The 15,909-nt window shown below is 42.4% G+C and overlaps 1 protein-coding gene across 1 annotated transcript in view; it reads right to left on the bottom strand.

Moving 5' to 3' along the window:
- Positions 1 to 502: 502 nt before the first annotated feature.
- The window catches only part of nbas (NBAS subunit of NRZ tethering complex), a gene marked incomplete at both ends in the record, with an annotated part of 168,559 nt that continues 153,152 nt past the window's right edge, over positions 503 to 15,909 (bottom strand). Inside the window, 3 exons of the mRNA XM_083898862.1 lie at positions 503 to 778; positions 11,288 to 11,422; positions 13,014 to 13,161. Coding sequence (XP_083754988.1) covers positions 503 to 778; positions 11,288 to 11,422; positions 13,014 to 13,161 — 559 coding nt within the window. The remainder of the gene's footprint in view (positions 779 to 11,287; positions 11,423 to 13,013; positions 13,162 to 15,909) is intronic.

Below are 15,909 nucleotides of genomic sequence, written 5' to 3'. Positions count from 1 at the left end.
CGTCAAAGAGGCAAACCTGTCACCGAACAACGGGCTAATAATATCCACCCACTGCTTTCCGGCTACTGCTCAATTGCTTTGTCACACTAAAGAACGCAGCACACACATGCACAAACGTGTAAACACACACACACACACACACACACACACACACGCCACAGGCAAAGAGCCATTGTGTTTCTCTGCTTCGCTCTTTTTTTCTGAAGAGTCATTCATGACTGAGAGACGGCAGAGGTTTGTGTATTAATGCTTGTGTGTTTTCTAATTGAGCAGATGTTTCACTATTAAAGGGGTCTACTTGTACCTCCAAGGCAGCTGCTGTTCACATTATCCTCAGTTGATGAACCCGAAAAACCCAATTACTGAACAAACCGCAGCGGCTCATTCTTACATCACGTCCATACTCGGCTCATGATTGCTTCAAATCTCCCGACCGACACGATTCTGCTCCTCTCTCAACGTCTTCCCGCTCTTCTTGCCTTAAAACAGGTCCCAAACCTCCTCACAGCCACTTCTTCAGAACAGCCAAGGCAGAGTTGAAGGTGAACTGGGCCTGGTGTGTTCCGCGGTAAGCCAGCAGCAGGGAGCCCGCCTCGGGCCCATGGCCTGCCGCCAGCAGCTCAGCGGCGGCTTTCTCCACGTCCCAGCCACCTTCCTGCTGATGGGACAGCATGTGGGAGCTGAGCAGGGGGTACAGGGCTGAAGAGACGCAGCCAACTAAGAGCCCAGCGTCCAGGAGCAGTGACAGGAGCTCGGCGTCGCTGGAGGAAGCCGTCTCCTGGAGGGACAAGAAAGGAGACAGACATGCGGCGACAGAGTCAGGAGAATTGTTTTTCTTTTTCGAAGGGCAATTGCCTTTCTCTCCCACCATGTGTCAGGAAAAAATCATCCAGAACTTTGGTTTCGGATGCAGTCACTCTGTCACGTTATACCTTAAGGACGATAAGGATGAAACCTGCAAGCATTTCACAATAAAAGCTTTGTCGAAAAGAATGAATGAATTCAAGGAACTGAGACACTGGGATATATTCAAGTGTCTCTTTTGCCGTTAACAGAAAAAATAGCAAGCAACAGCCACAAGTGAGCCACATCTGAGACGAACGTCTCACGAGGGCAGTGTGGCTGCTCCAATCTGATAATGTATGTGTCGAATTGAAAAGCTGTTGTGTGCGATACAAACATACTGCTCGCACACTCGTCACAGTCTTTAGATTTCGAGGTTATCGTTGCTTCTGTAGCGGTGGTTGTATTTTTGAGTCTCTGTGTGATGACCGTCTTACATGCTTGAAGAAACCTGATGAGGCCAGAGAGCTGGGTCACATCCTGTGTTAACCCCGTGGCTATGGCTATCCCACTGGATTTGTTCTCTCTCTCTCTCACACACACAGACATGCACATTACACACAGCTGGGGCTGTAGTGAGTGGATTACAGGACATGGGAGTAGTGAGGCTGGGGAAAAAAGACCTTCCCCTGTACTTATCTCTACATCTTTCACCTGTTTGCTGTCTCTTTTATTAAGCTTGCACTCACTCAAATAAACACACATACTATCTACGATCACACGTGGGCACAAGCGAGTCCCCTCTGGAGAACATCTGGAGCAGAGGACGATCAATTATGAATGCGGCCCTCACAGTTTCTCTTGTGTAGCTGAGGACAGGGACAGAGCTGAATGAATTTCTTCTTCTCACCTCTAAAATCCCTCATCTCTGTGTTGGCCTCGCTCCATTTCTCTCCCCTTGAAGGACAATTCATCCTTAAAAACATAAAAAAAACCTTTGAAAAGTGACCACTTCACTTGAGTTGATCGAAACTGAACACGCCGAGAGTTGAGAGGCTTCATCTCGGTTGTCATTGGCAAAGACAATGTGTCCATATAGAGCTGCTGACCCTATTCTGCACTTTGTCATAAAAAAAAAAAAAAAAACAACAACAGCAAAAAGAATTGCTGTTCACCAAGATTTATAGTTTCAGCTTCAATGAAAGTATTCTGGAACTGTCCAGACTTTCAGTTTAAATTTGGATTCATGGGAGGAAAAAAAGAAGACCGACAGTTGACATTATAACACTTATAGAGATACAGTACGGTATGTCACGCATGACTAATAATTTAATTTCTCCCTTGCAGGGAGAGATGGAACCAGATGAATCATGACACAGTGGGGTAGGGAGAAGGGCCACGGAACGAAGACAGACAGACAGACATTTTGAATCTCAAGACCGGGGTGGATGAGGAGGTCAGCCTCTCATAATGAGAATTAAGGGAATGAAAGATGAGAGAGACCGCAGGGCTTGGGAGTGTGGAAAATACACGATGTAGAAAGATGATGTGGGAGGGAGCTGGAGGGGAGAAATGCAGACAAGCACTGAAATACATACATACATTCATAAGTCCACCGACTGTGTCCAAGTACAGAATGCACACTTAAACCAAGTAGTGGCACTTCAAACAAGTTAACAGCTTTAGCTTCAAACTGGGCCTGAACACAGGTTCTGCATGGAAGTCTTGGAGTCTGCAGGGAATATTGTTTAAAACCTGACAAAATGAGTAAGCGAGCAATGTACATCGTTGTGTGTCATAGTCTATCCCCATTCTGTCCAAATGTCAAGAAAGCTGTTAAGGTTTGAATCACTTAAGCAAACAAATCTGTTGTTTGGACTGGTAGACAGACCAGAGGAGAGAAAGAGCCAAAAATATCATATTATAACTAATAAAGTCTGCAGTTAAGTGTAGCAGAATGTTTGTGTTTGTGTGTGTAGGGGTTGTCAATAGATATGGGTAGGAATTCAAATTGGGACTGTGTTAATGTCTGTTTAGCCCCCTGCAGTAGGCCTCTCAGGACCCAGATGCACAGAGCACCCAGTAGTCGCACAGGGCAGAGGAGACCTGAGGCTACCGATCCAATGAATAGCCATGTGCTGACCCATGGGTGACCAGGTAAAGGCTTGCGAGATAGTCGACCCTAACCCAGGATCAACCCCTGGGGGATAAGGAATGGTAGGACCATGGACAGAGGCAGAATCAGCCCTCTTGATGGCCTAGATGGGGATCACCGGCAATGCCAGCTTCCCAACTGGCAGTCCCCTACCCCAATCCCGCCCAGATCTCCAACCACGAAGGGGCCAAGCCAGCCCAGGGTCATTCCCAACACATACCCCTGAGGGCTAAGCCCCCATGGAGCATAGCCTCCCCAATGCTGGTAGAACCCATGCCCAGGACAGCATGGCATCACCATAGAGCAAGACCCAGAGCAAGACCCAGAGCACGACCCATATCCCAGAGACAGCCCAGACCAAATTCAAAGGCGATCCATAAAGAAGATGTGAAGTTCTTTCATTCTGGATTAACCTGGCAAATTGTCCAACTGACTGACTGACAACTAAAACTTATGACGTTTTGTAAACTGCAAACTTTATGTTTTATTTTTTTTAACAGGGCTTCTTGTGCCTTTTAAAGCCGTTTGTGTAATTAAATGTTGTCGAAACACATAATATGACTGAGGGAATGCTAATCACCAAAATCAACGGCAATCAATGTTTTCCTATAATGAGGGTTCACACCTACAGAAACACGGATCTGGATCTTTACATACATGACAGCAGAGCTCTTCCAGGTAGAATCCAAAAGTAAAATGCAATAATTTGTTTATGTCACTCTGCCACGGAAAGGTGTCAAACTATTGCTTCACCGGGGAGCGGAAACTAAACGTTGTTAGTGCTATGAATGCTTCATATTGTATATCACACCTTTTGAAGAGCAGAGTTTAGAAAGTACCAACAACACAGATAGTGTAAATGATCACATGCAGAGAGTTTGGGCTGCATGATATGTGCGTGTAGTGAACAAGAATTCAGTGTTGATACTGTGCACGGTGGAAGATTTCAGACCAGGTTTAAAGTACATACCTATAGCAAAAAGACATACGCAAACACGTACTACTGATTCAAATGTTACATTTCTTTTATTTCCTGGACCATCGTGGAAGAGAGAGCAGCACAAGTACAACCAGGTTGGTCCTTCATGCACACAGACTCACTAGCCAGGCTATTACTGTTTGACAGTGTCAAGATGGACAGCAGATTTAAGTCAGTCAGACTGACAGTGGAGCTGAAAATAGACGTGAAGGCATGGCACAGTGATGGAGGGGAATCTTGATATCAGAGTGGTGCAGATAACCTTGTCCTTTTTTTTACAGTATGAACACCTCTGTCACATTTCAGGGCATAACCATGCAGTGATATGGTAGTATAATAAATGGCAGCTGAGTGGGATGAGAAAGTTCAGCCTGTGTCTCCATCTTATCCTGTTTACAGAGGTTGTAAATATCACAGTAAATGTATTTATTATTTATTTAACTAATATAGTTGTTCAAGGATAACAATAACAATTTAAATATCAATGTTTGTCTATGGAATTAAATCATCCAAATGTGATTGTTTAATTATATCGTAACTGTTTTGCAAATCATGTTTTTTTTGAAAGTTAACGTTACTAATGGGCTGTAATTAAAGGAATAATTCAGTATTTTGGGAAACACACTTACATAGTTTTTATGTCCAGAGTTAGACAACAAAGTCAATACCGCTCTCATATCCCCTCATTAAATATTCAGCTACTGCCGAAGCAAGATTAGCTTATCTTGACATACAGACTGGAGGCGAGGGAAAACAGCTAGCTTGTCTCCATCCAGCAGCAGTCTACCGGCATCTCTAAAACTCACTAATTAATATGGTAAAAACACATTTGTATTGAATGAAAGCTCAAGTGTAAAAAAAAAAAAATAACATTAAAAAGATCAATTTTAGTTTCAGCAGAGGCAGGTCTACTTCTTCTAGTATTGATGCTAAACTAAGCTAAGCTGCTGGCTGTAGCTTCATATGGAGCTTAAAGACAGAAAACATGTAAACTCATCTAGTTCCTCAAAATGACTTTTTTATGACTTTTGTTAAGCCATGTTTCCACAGAGAGGAATCGTTAGGTACATTTTTATTTTTTTTGCGTTTCCATAAGAAACAGTACCAAAATAAATTATTACAACCGTTCCATTTTTTTGGTACCCTTGCCTTGGGGTGCCAGAGTAATGGTACGGTACAGTATGGGTGGAGCTTGACCCACAACAGTTAGCTGACTGGGCGACAAAAAAGCATCACTCCCCTGCAAATGGTGTTTCTTAAATGCCCATTCTCAAACAAAGCGTGACGTCTTGTTGAGACAAACAGCCGTACAACCGAGCGTTATTATCCGTTGCCGCACCGGTGCGCTTCGTATCTCGCTGACATGGCCGTCGGGCACAGCGCACACCCCGCCTACCCAATAAAGGCAGTGTTGACAAGTACAGGTAAAGTGTTCTCAATAGAAACGCAAGCCTGAACCAAGGCTTTACCATTCCAAACCGTACCGTACTGTACCAAACCAAACTCTACCATGATGGAAACACAACTTCACACAAACTGGGTTTGGTAGCAGCACAACTGCATAGTCTGAATGTCACATTTTGTTCAAATGAATGCTGCAATGCAACACATGGGGGGGGGGGGGCAAACACACAGCTAAGGTTTACTGAGCAAAGTTGCTTACAAAATGCTTTTTTAAAACTTTCATTTGTTTCCTATAGGAGCATTGGCATTTGACTTAATGTATACTAATGTCTGAATGCAGAGTACAGTTCACTTGTAAATTGGTAGCATCCTGTTTCGGGACACCTCAGCAGTTTGACTCTTGCTTCCACATCAGTTTGATTTTGACATTATGTAAAAAAAAAAGCAGTTAAGTAGACTCTAGCTAACCACCCCCCGTCTACTGTGGCTGTAACAAATCAGCACATCCATCCTTACTCCTTCTCACCCCTCCCTCCTTCTGAGTTTTTGAGTTTCCTCAGCAGTCAGGCCCAGGCCTTGACTTTACCGTGAGTTTGGTGCAAACAGAATCTGATTGAGGAGGGAATACATCCATCATCACTGCCTTTCTCTCTCTCTGAAAGGTCAACAGCTTGGAAAACATGAAAACCTGTCCTGGAGTGTAGGTGTACACGTTTCATTGTGTGTGTGTGTGTCCTTGCGTGTCAGGTTAAAAGCCCCTTCAAGTCTTCTCTTAACGGTGAAATGTTGAAACACCTTGTCTCGACTTTTCAGTGAAGTGAAAACAAGAGCCATCTTCTGCCTCCTGTGTGCGTGTGTTGGTTTTTTGTGTTTTTTTTTTTTTTCATAACTGGTGTGAGCTGAGTGAATGAACACTCAGCATGACAAGAACACTGACACATCAAACTGCAGCCATAAGATGTCCAACCCTCCTCTCGCTCCGTGTTATTACCGTCTCATTTCTTGCCCGTCTCACCCTGTAAAAGACAAGGCAAGGTTGAATTTTTTAGTGGCCGCTAAATGTTGCCTGATTGATTTGGTCCATCTTTCACACCCTTGTTTTTCTATGTTGCTATGCACAGCTCTCATTTCCTGTATATGTCTTTCCCCTCCCTCCCTCCCTCCCTGAAATAAACCTGGCTGAGAGCTTAATTGGAATTACTATGCACGTACAATTTGTTATACATAATTCATGGCCAAGCCTTCTTTTATCATTTAAATCATAACGCTTCTTTGGAATGCCAGACAACACATAACCGTCCCTCTCTCCTCCACACATCCTGTTTTCTCTCCTACTCTCATGGTTTTCTTCCCCATCCCTCCATCCCGACAGTCCCTGGGCTTTAGCGGTGCAACAAACTGCGCGCACACACACATACACAACACCAAACAGTCCTTGCTTATAGTGCGACATGATTGAAAGAGACAGAGAGAAGAGGCAGCGAAGCCAACAAAAAAAATAAAAATAAAAGCGAGCCTGTGACGCACCTGAGCAAACATAAACACACATACACACAACCGCGAGCACATCAGAGATCAACACACTGGGTTGCAAACAAACACAGTTAGATTAACAGGTCCAATATGGCACCAAAGCTGTAAACAAGCCCACTTAAACAAGCAATTAGACACATAATCACTCAATCAAACACACACACAAACAGGCCTGTTGTCTTCACTTCACTGGGCAGATAGACAAGGTGATTGCGTTTCTTTGGGAGGCCTTGAATTGGTTTTTAACCTGATTACACCCCCGCACACACACACACACACACAAGGACATATTCAAATAAAAACGAGTGGTACATGCAAATGTAGATGAGGAGGATGAAAAAGGTGAAGCAGATGAACTAATAGATCAGTAAAACCCTGCCAGTAAATAATAGCTCAGTACAAATGGCCCGGTCTGATGAGCATCGGCTCGTCTCTGCCATCAAAGAAAGGTTTTTCAAAACCAACAGAACATGGGCAAAGGTAAAATAAAGCTGTAGTATGTAACCTTTAAAAAAAAAAAGTATGTTGTATACATTGACAGACGAGTTCACACAGCCCACACGACTCGCCTCTCTGTATTTTGTAGTAAAGCCCTGTGTCGCCGGTGACATTTTCTGGCTTGTTTGCGCACAGGAAGCGATTTGTTTCAAGTCAGCCAGGTAGACGTAAAAACTTGCGACTGACACGCAACATGGAGAAAAGTTTCAGAAGTGAATTCTACTGGTTAAAAAAAAAAAAAAAAACAGGCTGTTGAACACTTTGATGGGATTAATGCTCGTCACTACCTGCTCCTGCATTTCCTGTATACACACAAACACACCCTCAGTCAGGGCTGATATGACTTGACAGAGCCTGTTTTTTTAGATGTAGGACACACACACACACACAAAAAAAATATATTACATCATTTCTGTTTTTAACAGAGGCAGGGATAATACCATCAAAATAAAAGTTACTCACTGCAGTTTTAAATAACCCACTGTCAACAGCATATCTCCTGAAATGTAAGCTGCAGTTTTAACAAGCGAGCCCTGGTGTGTCCCTGCGCGCCGCAGCCGTGTGTTCACACGTGTGCAAACACACATGCATACTTAGCAGGATCTATAGTATTTTATGCTGTAACGATGCACTGACAGCTCATTCATATTGGCACAGGACAGCTCCTATCAGCCGGCATTTGTGTCTCCCATTAATCAGACCGGCGTTAACCCCTGACTCCCTGCTCCCCTCTGCCTCTCCACAGCCCATACATCTTACCCATGAGGAGCAGAGCAAGAAAAAGAAAAAAAAAACAGAAGAAACTGTGAGAGGGAGTGACTTTGAGGAAAGACACAGGAGGAGAGGCCAAATCTTGTGCTAACCCCATTGAAAAGAAACACGTTTTTTTGGGGGGTTTTTTTAATCTCAGTGTATGCAGTGCAATGTCATTAAGAACAATATGAAACCCTTTCTCCATTACATCTTCTCTCATCTACTCTCTTGTCCACATTTCAAAAAAACAATCCACTTCTTCCCTCCCTCCTTCAATTCTCCGACACCCACAGTGGTGTCCGCCACCAGAACACCTATTTACCATATTGCAGCAGAGCAGCATTCAAACACACGCCACACACAAAGTACAGCGAAACAAATTACCTTTCTTTCATTTACTTCTTATGTCAACTATTTATTTCTTTATTTTTTTTAATTAGAAACTAATCTCCAGAATTAATCTTTCTCCCACCGCAATCTCAAGGGCATCTCCTTTATCAAAGAAGAGTGTGGGGAGTGAGGAAAATAATGTACCTGCATGCACATGCACGCACACACACATACAGTGGTTTGTGCAGCTATTCTTCTTAGGACACTACACTGACTCCAGTTCATTTAAACAGCCTAAACAAATAGTTATCTCTAACCTTAATCATAACCACAATTCAAATCTTAGCCCTAAAATGTAACCAGTTCCTCAGAAATGAGGTTCTACCTCATTAGGACCAAATGTTACGTCTCTATAACAACTACTGGTCCTGACAACGTCACTCTCACACACACACACACACTGGGCAGTGCTTTTTGAGATAAGACCTCTCAATCACTTGGACTGACATGTACTTAATCAAGAGCTAGAGAATCTAAAAAAAATCGGCCAAAGTCAAGCTCAGGCTTGTTGATGTAGACTTAAAAGGCAGGGAAATACATTAAGTGGCATAATAGGATTAATTAGGTTAAACCTATAAAAGAGCAAACTCTATATATGACGGCATATTTTATGTCTAGCTGTCTACTTTACCATTTAAACTATGTGTTGTTAGAGCATAAAATCAGCAACAAAGTGAGAGTAAAATGAGTTATACTGTCAAAACAAACAAACTATTGTAATGGCAAATTCAATTTCTTTGTTTCAGAGCTACAGCTGCCCTTTTTCTAACACAGAATACCAGGACCTTTTGTGTATTGTGTATTGTATATTGTGTAATTAGGATGTCTAGACTGAACTTGCACCTTCCTACAACATCTGCAGGGAGATATCTACAGTAGACAAAGAGGTGTGAAAACATGGCCTGGAAAGGCAGACTTCTTTGTTTATTGGAGTTGCTCAGGTATAAATGTGGAGGGCTCACTATGCTCTGGGTCTTTCTCCAGCTAGGATCACTCGTGTGCAGATTTACCTTTTCTTTGCAAATAAAATAAAACCTTGTCGGCCGGCAGAAGTCTCTATTTCATTCTTCACAAGCAGCAGAGAATTTCCACAACACTACGAACAATAAAAATCACTAAAATCCTATAACGGGCCATAGCACGATTACCCTGGTTACACCTTGGACTGGAATTGTATCAGATTTGGTTGAGAAATATCCATGTGAATTGCTTTTTTAACACCCAAGCCTCAAAATGCCCAACTTTGTTTTGCTTATTTTTATGATAAAAGGGCCAGGTGTCAAAATGTCCTGTGACTAAGTGCTTTTGCCCATTTTTCCAGAATAACTTTCAACATCTGGCAGTTATTTAATGCATGTTAAAATATTCTATTAACAATTTAAAATGAAGGATTTAGAAAAAAAACAGTGTAGTTGTACACAAACACCAGCTTTTGAGAAATTACCGTGAAATTACTTTAATAACCACATGTTAGCTTTGACGTGCAACTTTTCAGAAACCGTTGCAGCGATGCAAAGTGCGCTTGCGCAAAAATAACATGCCGTCTGCGATGCGCTCCGTGTTAAAGGGTTAAAACGGACTTTGTCAAATACATGACTTAACAACACCGTCGCATGATGTACCCCATACAAACAAACCATGGAGAACACACACACACACACACACAGCCACATGCATGCATCTCCACCAAGCCAACACATTATCAGATATATTAGATGTTAGACGACAATTTCTCTCTGTCTCTCCCGATGTTATCTGCAGAGGAACACAGCTCCGTGTTGTTCTCAACACGCTCCCTGCACGTTCGGCTCTTAGTGGCAGAGGTAAGATTATTTCTCAAAGCAGTGTGACACGATATCCTGTCGCACCGAGTTCATAAAACCATTCCTTATCGCTCCCTGATTAATCTTCTCCGTTGCCCCCCTCTTCTGTCATGCTCTGTCCTCTCCAACTCAGTCTTGGTCAGTTCTACATTTTCATACATTTGCTTTGTCCTCATTCATTCTCTCTCTCTCTCCTTCTCTCTCTCTCAACACCCTTTCCTCCTCCATTTGATTTCCTCTTCACACATCTAAATCACATATCACGTCTCTCACCACCTTTCGTCTTCCTTCCTCTGTGGCATAAGAGCAGCCTGTTGCTCAGGTGAACCCGTATAGAAGCTTTAAGGTTTCATTTAATGGGATTTCATTTTCTTAATAGTGAGGCTTTCTCTTATCTGATCCAGGAACAATGAGAGGGTCTGCTGGGTCGCAGAGGCCTACTTTGTGACAACAGCTTATCTGATTGGGAAACAGTAGAGAGCAGACCACACAGACTCTATAGCTATTACTCACTTATCTGATTTTAGGGCTTCTGAAAACGGACAGTTAGCGAGGAGGAGGAAGGTTTTTTTTTGAATATCAAAAAGAAGATTTTGGAGATGTTTAATCATTTTTAGCTCATCTTGTCCAGGAATAGATGAGATCTTATTTAGTGACTGCTTGTAAAGCCTTTTAAAAGCAGCTCTTGTCGTTATTTTTATATAATTGAAAAATTAAGAGTTGTGGATTTTGTACTGCTGATTTAAAAAAGAAAAGCAAGCTGAAGAGGTCACCTTTGATTCTGCCAAATTGCTATGAGATGTTTTCACAGATTTTTTTAAATTTAGCACACAAATAATGAAATAATTATTAATTAGAATTATTACTAATCAAATTACAACCACAAGCTGCAGCCTTTAGTTCCATCCAAAATGGAGTCCACTTGGTTTCCATTAAGTAGCATGAAGACATGTATAGAATCCCACTTACTACAGTCATTTTGTTGATCTGATCCAGAGTCAGCTGCAGCAGTTCCTCATCACCACTTTCAGCCATCAGTTTGAGCGCCGGCTGCTGGAGGTTGGACTGGTTCTGAAGTAGCAGCGCGGCTATGTGTTTAATACACTGGAGGGAGATAAAAGCGAAAGAGAACGAAAGATGAAAATAGGGAAATGTAATCAGAGCACCGAGTTACAAAGAAGAGGAAAGAACAAAAGGAGAAGAGAGGGGAGAAAAAAGTGGGGGAAGAAAAGTGAAGGTTAAAAGACGAGTATATACTGCTCAGACACCGGCACATAATACTTTTAAAAGGGTCGACACACAAACACGTGCGCGCACACGACACGCAGCCCTGTTGCAGTCCCCCTGTTCAGTAATATATGGATATCACAATGTAATCTGACTCCCCCATGCTCTGGCAGTTTCATTCCAGCAGATTCAAATTAAAGCTCTTCTGAACAGAGTAAAAAAGGCCTCCTTCTCCACCTCCCACCTCCTTCCCACACTAATATTAGATAGCCATGCAGACACTGGCCTATTCACACTGAATAGCATTTGTGCTAAACTAATATCACAGTCAGCTGGAGCTATACATACCGAATGGCATTAAGGCCTACTACGTCCACGGTGCTCAGCGGGGCATGAATTGCATTAGGGGCCGTCAGATTTCAAAGAGTGGCTAGTGCCTATTGTACATTACAGAGAGCACTGAGCTGATGCTAACATGTCGCCCTGGGTTACACGCTTAATAGCTTTAGGCTCCTGTATATAGATACTGGTAAAAAACGGTGGCACTGCACTATGGTGACATTTACACTGAATGCAAACAGCTGCACCGGTGTATTTTTATGACAAACTTGTTTGCTGCATTTAAATGGGTTCTGTCAAGCAATACTATCGGACCTAACTGAGGGAGCGTTTGTGTGTATACAGCGGCAAACAGGAGTGAGTGTGGGGCAAGAAGTATCTTATTAAGCAGGGGAATTCACTTCTGAAAGTTTTCGTGGAAGCTTCTTTGTGTTTTTAGTAGTGCTGCGCAATAGGTTAACTCATTTTAACAATCCGGAATCACACAAAATATGATGTCACACGCGTCTTTTTCCGGTCAGTCGTCATGGAAACGCGTCGTACGTTAACGTTGAAGCTGTTAAACACTGTTAAACGATGTATATGCGTTAACATTGACCGCACTAGTTTTTAGTCGTACTCCACAACCTGATAGCAGTCGCCATGCATTATGGGCTCAGTGTTTTTGTTGTTTCTGTCTGTGTCTTGACATAAGGGGAACAACTTCCTGAACTCATTTGACTGTTAAGCTATGCACTAAAGGAAATGTGAACTTTTACAAATCCCATTGTGTTGTATTGGTGGAGGACATGCTCTTATATTTTATTCGATCATATTATAATCACGATCAGACACTACATTACATCTGCAGTAGTGTTCAGATTACTGCTGAGAGTAATACTACATTCATAAACAGTCACACAACCGGAGTCCAGATACCAATTTCCACTAATACTCTAATCAATAACTTATTTTCGTGTGTAAGAGTTTGTTTACCTTAAATCTACCTCCTGTTCTTGTATTTACCCTTATTTACTTACTCTTTATATTTGTTCACTTTCATGTTGAGGACCCCCTTAAAAACAAGATGGTGCATCTCTTACGACAAACAAATACTGAAGACTGCGTTCAGGTTTTGCAGTCTAATTACCTGTACAGGGAGCTTGTGTTTGGTGTTATAGAGAGTCCGCACCATGGTGACGATCTGCTGACCCAGGTCTAATTTGCCCTCTGGCCCTTGGCAGTGGGTCAGCAAGGCTGAGGTCAGCACAACCCAGGGGTTACTCTCTGACTCTGACCTGGAGACAAAGAGCAAGACAGGGCTGTAAATATCAAGGTGTGTACGTGAAAAAAAAAAAGAAAACAACAGTGTATACAAATGAAATATCAATGCTACCAGAACATACAGTAACCACAATAATCATTCATTCATTACTCTGCAGTCCTGTGTCCCCTGATGTAAAAATGTCACAGCAGATTACTTGTATTACGTCTATACACCGTGCAGCAAGAAGATGTACATGATAAATAATGTAAATACACATAAAAACAACAGCCACATTTGAATAACAGCATCAAATCAGAGCCTGACACAAAACCAGACAGAATCATCCAGAGGTTTGCAGACGATCTAATGAATTCTGATGTTGACGTGTAAGCGAGGAGGAGCGATGTTTCACCACAAATCTCCGCGCCGTTAATATTGAACAACTACTACGTGCTGCATATTCCCGCTCTCTGCGAGAACACCAGGGGAACAGCTGTCAGCATTGAGGAGTGTCACTTTGTTTACACGCTCTTTTATGAGCTCTGCCAAATCTTCGCTAATGCCTCCGACACTAACCGACTCCCATCAAGGCCAGAAAACGCCAAAAATGCAAGGAAGTATGGACCTTATGTGATCTTTATGAACACACATCAGGCAAAAAAAAAAGGTGGAAACCACAGAATGGCCCATGGAGTCAGTCCCTATGTACTTACTTATACTGTGACTAAGATGGTAAGAACATTACCAGCACCCGTTCGTTATAAACAAGCAGCAGATGACGTATGTAAATGACGAACATGCATTGTCCTAAAATAAGTGTCAACATAGCACAAAAGTATGTACTGTATGTGATCAACGTGACTGGAAGAGCATAAAAAATTTAAAAGACAAAGGAAAGGGAAAAAAGGATGTTGGAGATGAAGATGAGAGAAGGAATCTTAAATGCAAAATGGTAGGAGACGTGATAGATCTATCCTTGGTCTAGATTAAGGCTGAACAATTTGGGTAAATATCCTCGCAGAGTTTGGCAAATGTGACAATTTAGATACATGAATGGTTTTCAAACATGTTCTGTATGTCGTACATATTTAATAAAACGCATTGTAGCCTTGATGACTTGCCCGACTGCGTTGCTTCACATTGTGATTTTCCAATTTGAGAACAATGACTTGCTCAGGCCTGGTATGAACCTTTTCAAAACGGGTTGACGTCTGATGTCAAGATAAGGCGCTAAATAGGTGCTTGAAAAAAGGAGGAAAGCTCCGTGTTCAAGATCCTACGTGCTAATGTAGAAAGTATCAGTGTGTGATAAAAGGGAGCTCGCTAAAACAGGGACGAAGCAGAGACAGCAATGCTCCAGTGTGTGTCTGTCAGTGGAAAGACCAGCTCTCTCCACGCAGCCTACTGGAGTGTCTCATCCTGACAAGCTGCTCCACCTTCAGATGATGCAGCCATGTGAGCAAAACAGAGTCCACTTGCACTGATGGCACACGGCTGCATCCTCTGCTTTTACCAGAGGGACGGGGAGGTACTGCTGAATACGACTGAGCGTCTGAGCTCTTGCCAAATCTGTCACAGGGTGCAGTGTGAGTCATAGCCAGCCCCCATTCGTGCTTTGAATCATGACTCAATTTATGCAGACAGACTAAAGGATAAGCTTTTGAGATGCACCACTCAGTATAGCTCCCGAAACAGCCTCTTGCAGCAGCTTTACTGGAATAAATCCTTACCCTAAACCACGAACACTCGCGATTCGCACATGCACGCGCGCATAATTGCGCACACGCATACATTAACCATGGCGTGTGCTGAGTCAGGTTAGCCATGTAAAAGACAACACCCTCAGGTCGTCTCAGCTATCTAACTTGAGGTTAAATTATTCAGAATTTCGTGTCCCAAATAACGAGCGCCAGATATAGCAACTGTTGTATATAAAATGCACAGCGAACACAGCTCAGCCTTACATTTCAGGCTCATGCGATTTAAAAGAGTATGTTGAAGTAAAATTACCTCGAGAGATTTAAACGAGGATGACAAAAAAAAACACACAAAAAAAATCTATAATGAGAGGTTGAGTTTGAACCCCAGTCTGCAGTAAAAGGAAATGATTATAATCGACTGTCCCAGCACTGGTGCTTTGACTGCAGCTGCTACACTCATTAAGTCGGAGAAGAGTGAGTGAAATCCGGGGGTGAACTTGAAGTGGCTGTTGTCCAAACCTAATCCTTTCTCTCCCTTTTTTTTTCTCTCGCGTCTTAGCCGAATTTTCACTGTGCCAAAAGAAAACATCCCTTCTCAGTAGCCCAAAGACAATAAATCTATATTTTATTAAATGCACTCATATATAATAATGAATACATAAATAATGTGCCCTTTTCACACACCGCCTCTAAACATTTTCTTCCTCATTCAGACAACGTTTACTTTGGATCAGATGAAACTTCATCAGCTGGGAAAGCTGAGAAGAGTCTTCCCTGTATATCAACAGGATGGATTACAGTCTAAATTTAGCTCCTGAGTCATAATGTTTGACCCCATACATCTTCCTGAGTCAGTAGGCACAGTATGGGTACGCTTTGACGACACTTCAGGCAGTCAGCAAAATGAATTACATCATTCAAGCGATAAACAGCACTAGAAGAGGAAATCATTGTTTTTGGATCGTGCTCTGTCAAAGAACAGCATCATTTTTTAAACTAAACCGAGAAAATAAAATACAAAGAAAAAACTGCAAATGCAAACGTGTGGGAAAAGTCATAGTTAAATTTTGTTCTTGCAG

The sequence above is a fragment of the Microchirus variegatus genome (genome assembly GCF_963457635.1).
Source record: "Microchirus variegatus genome assembly, chromosome: 12".
NCBI classification, from domain to species: domain Eukaryota; kingdom Metazoa; phylum Chordata; class Actinopteri; order Pleuronectiformes; family Soleidae; genus Microchirus; species Microchirus variegatus.
The sequence above is the reverse complement of the archived record's forward strand: the minus strand, read 5'-3'. Positions and strand labels throughout refer to the sequence as shown.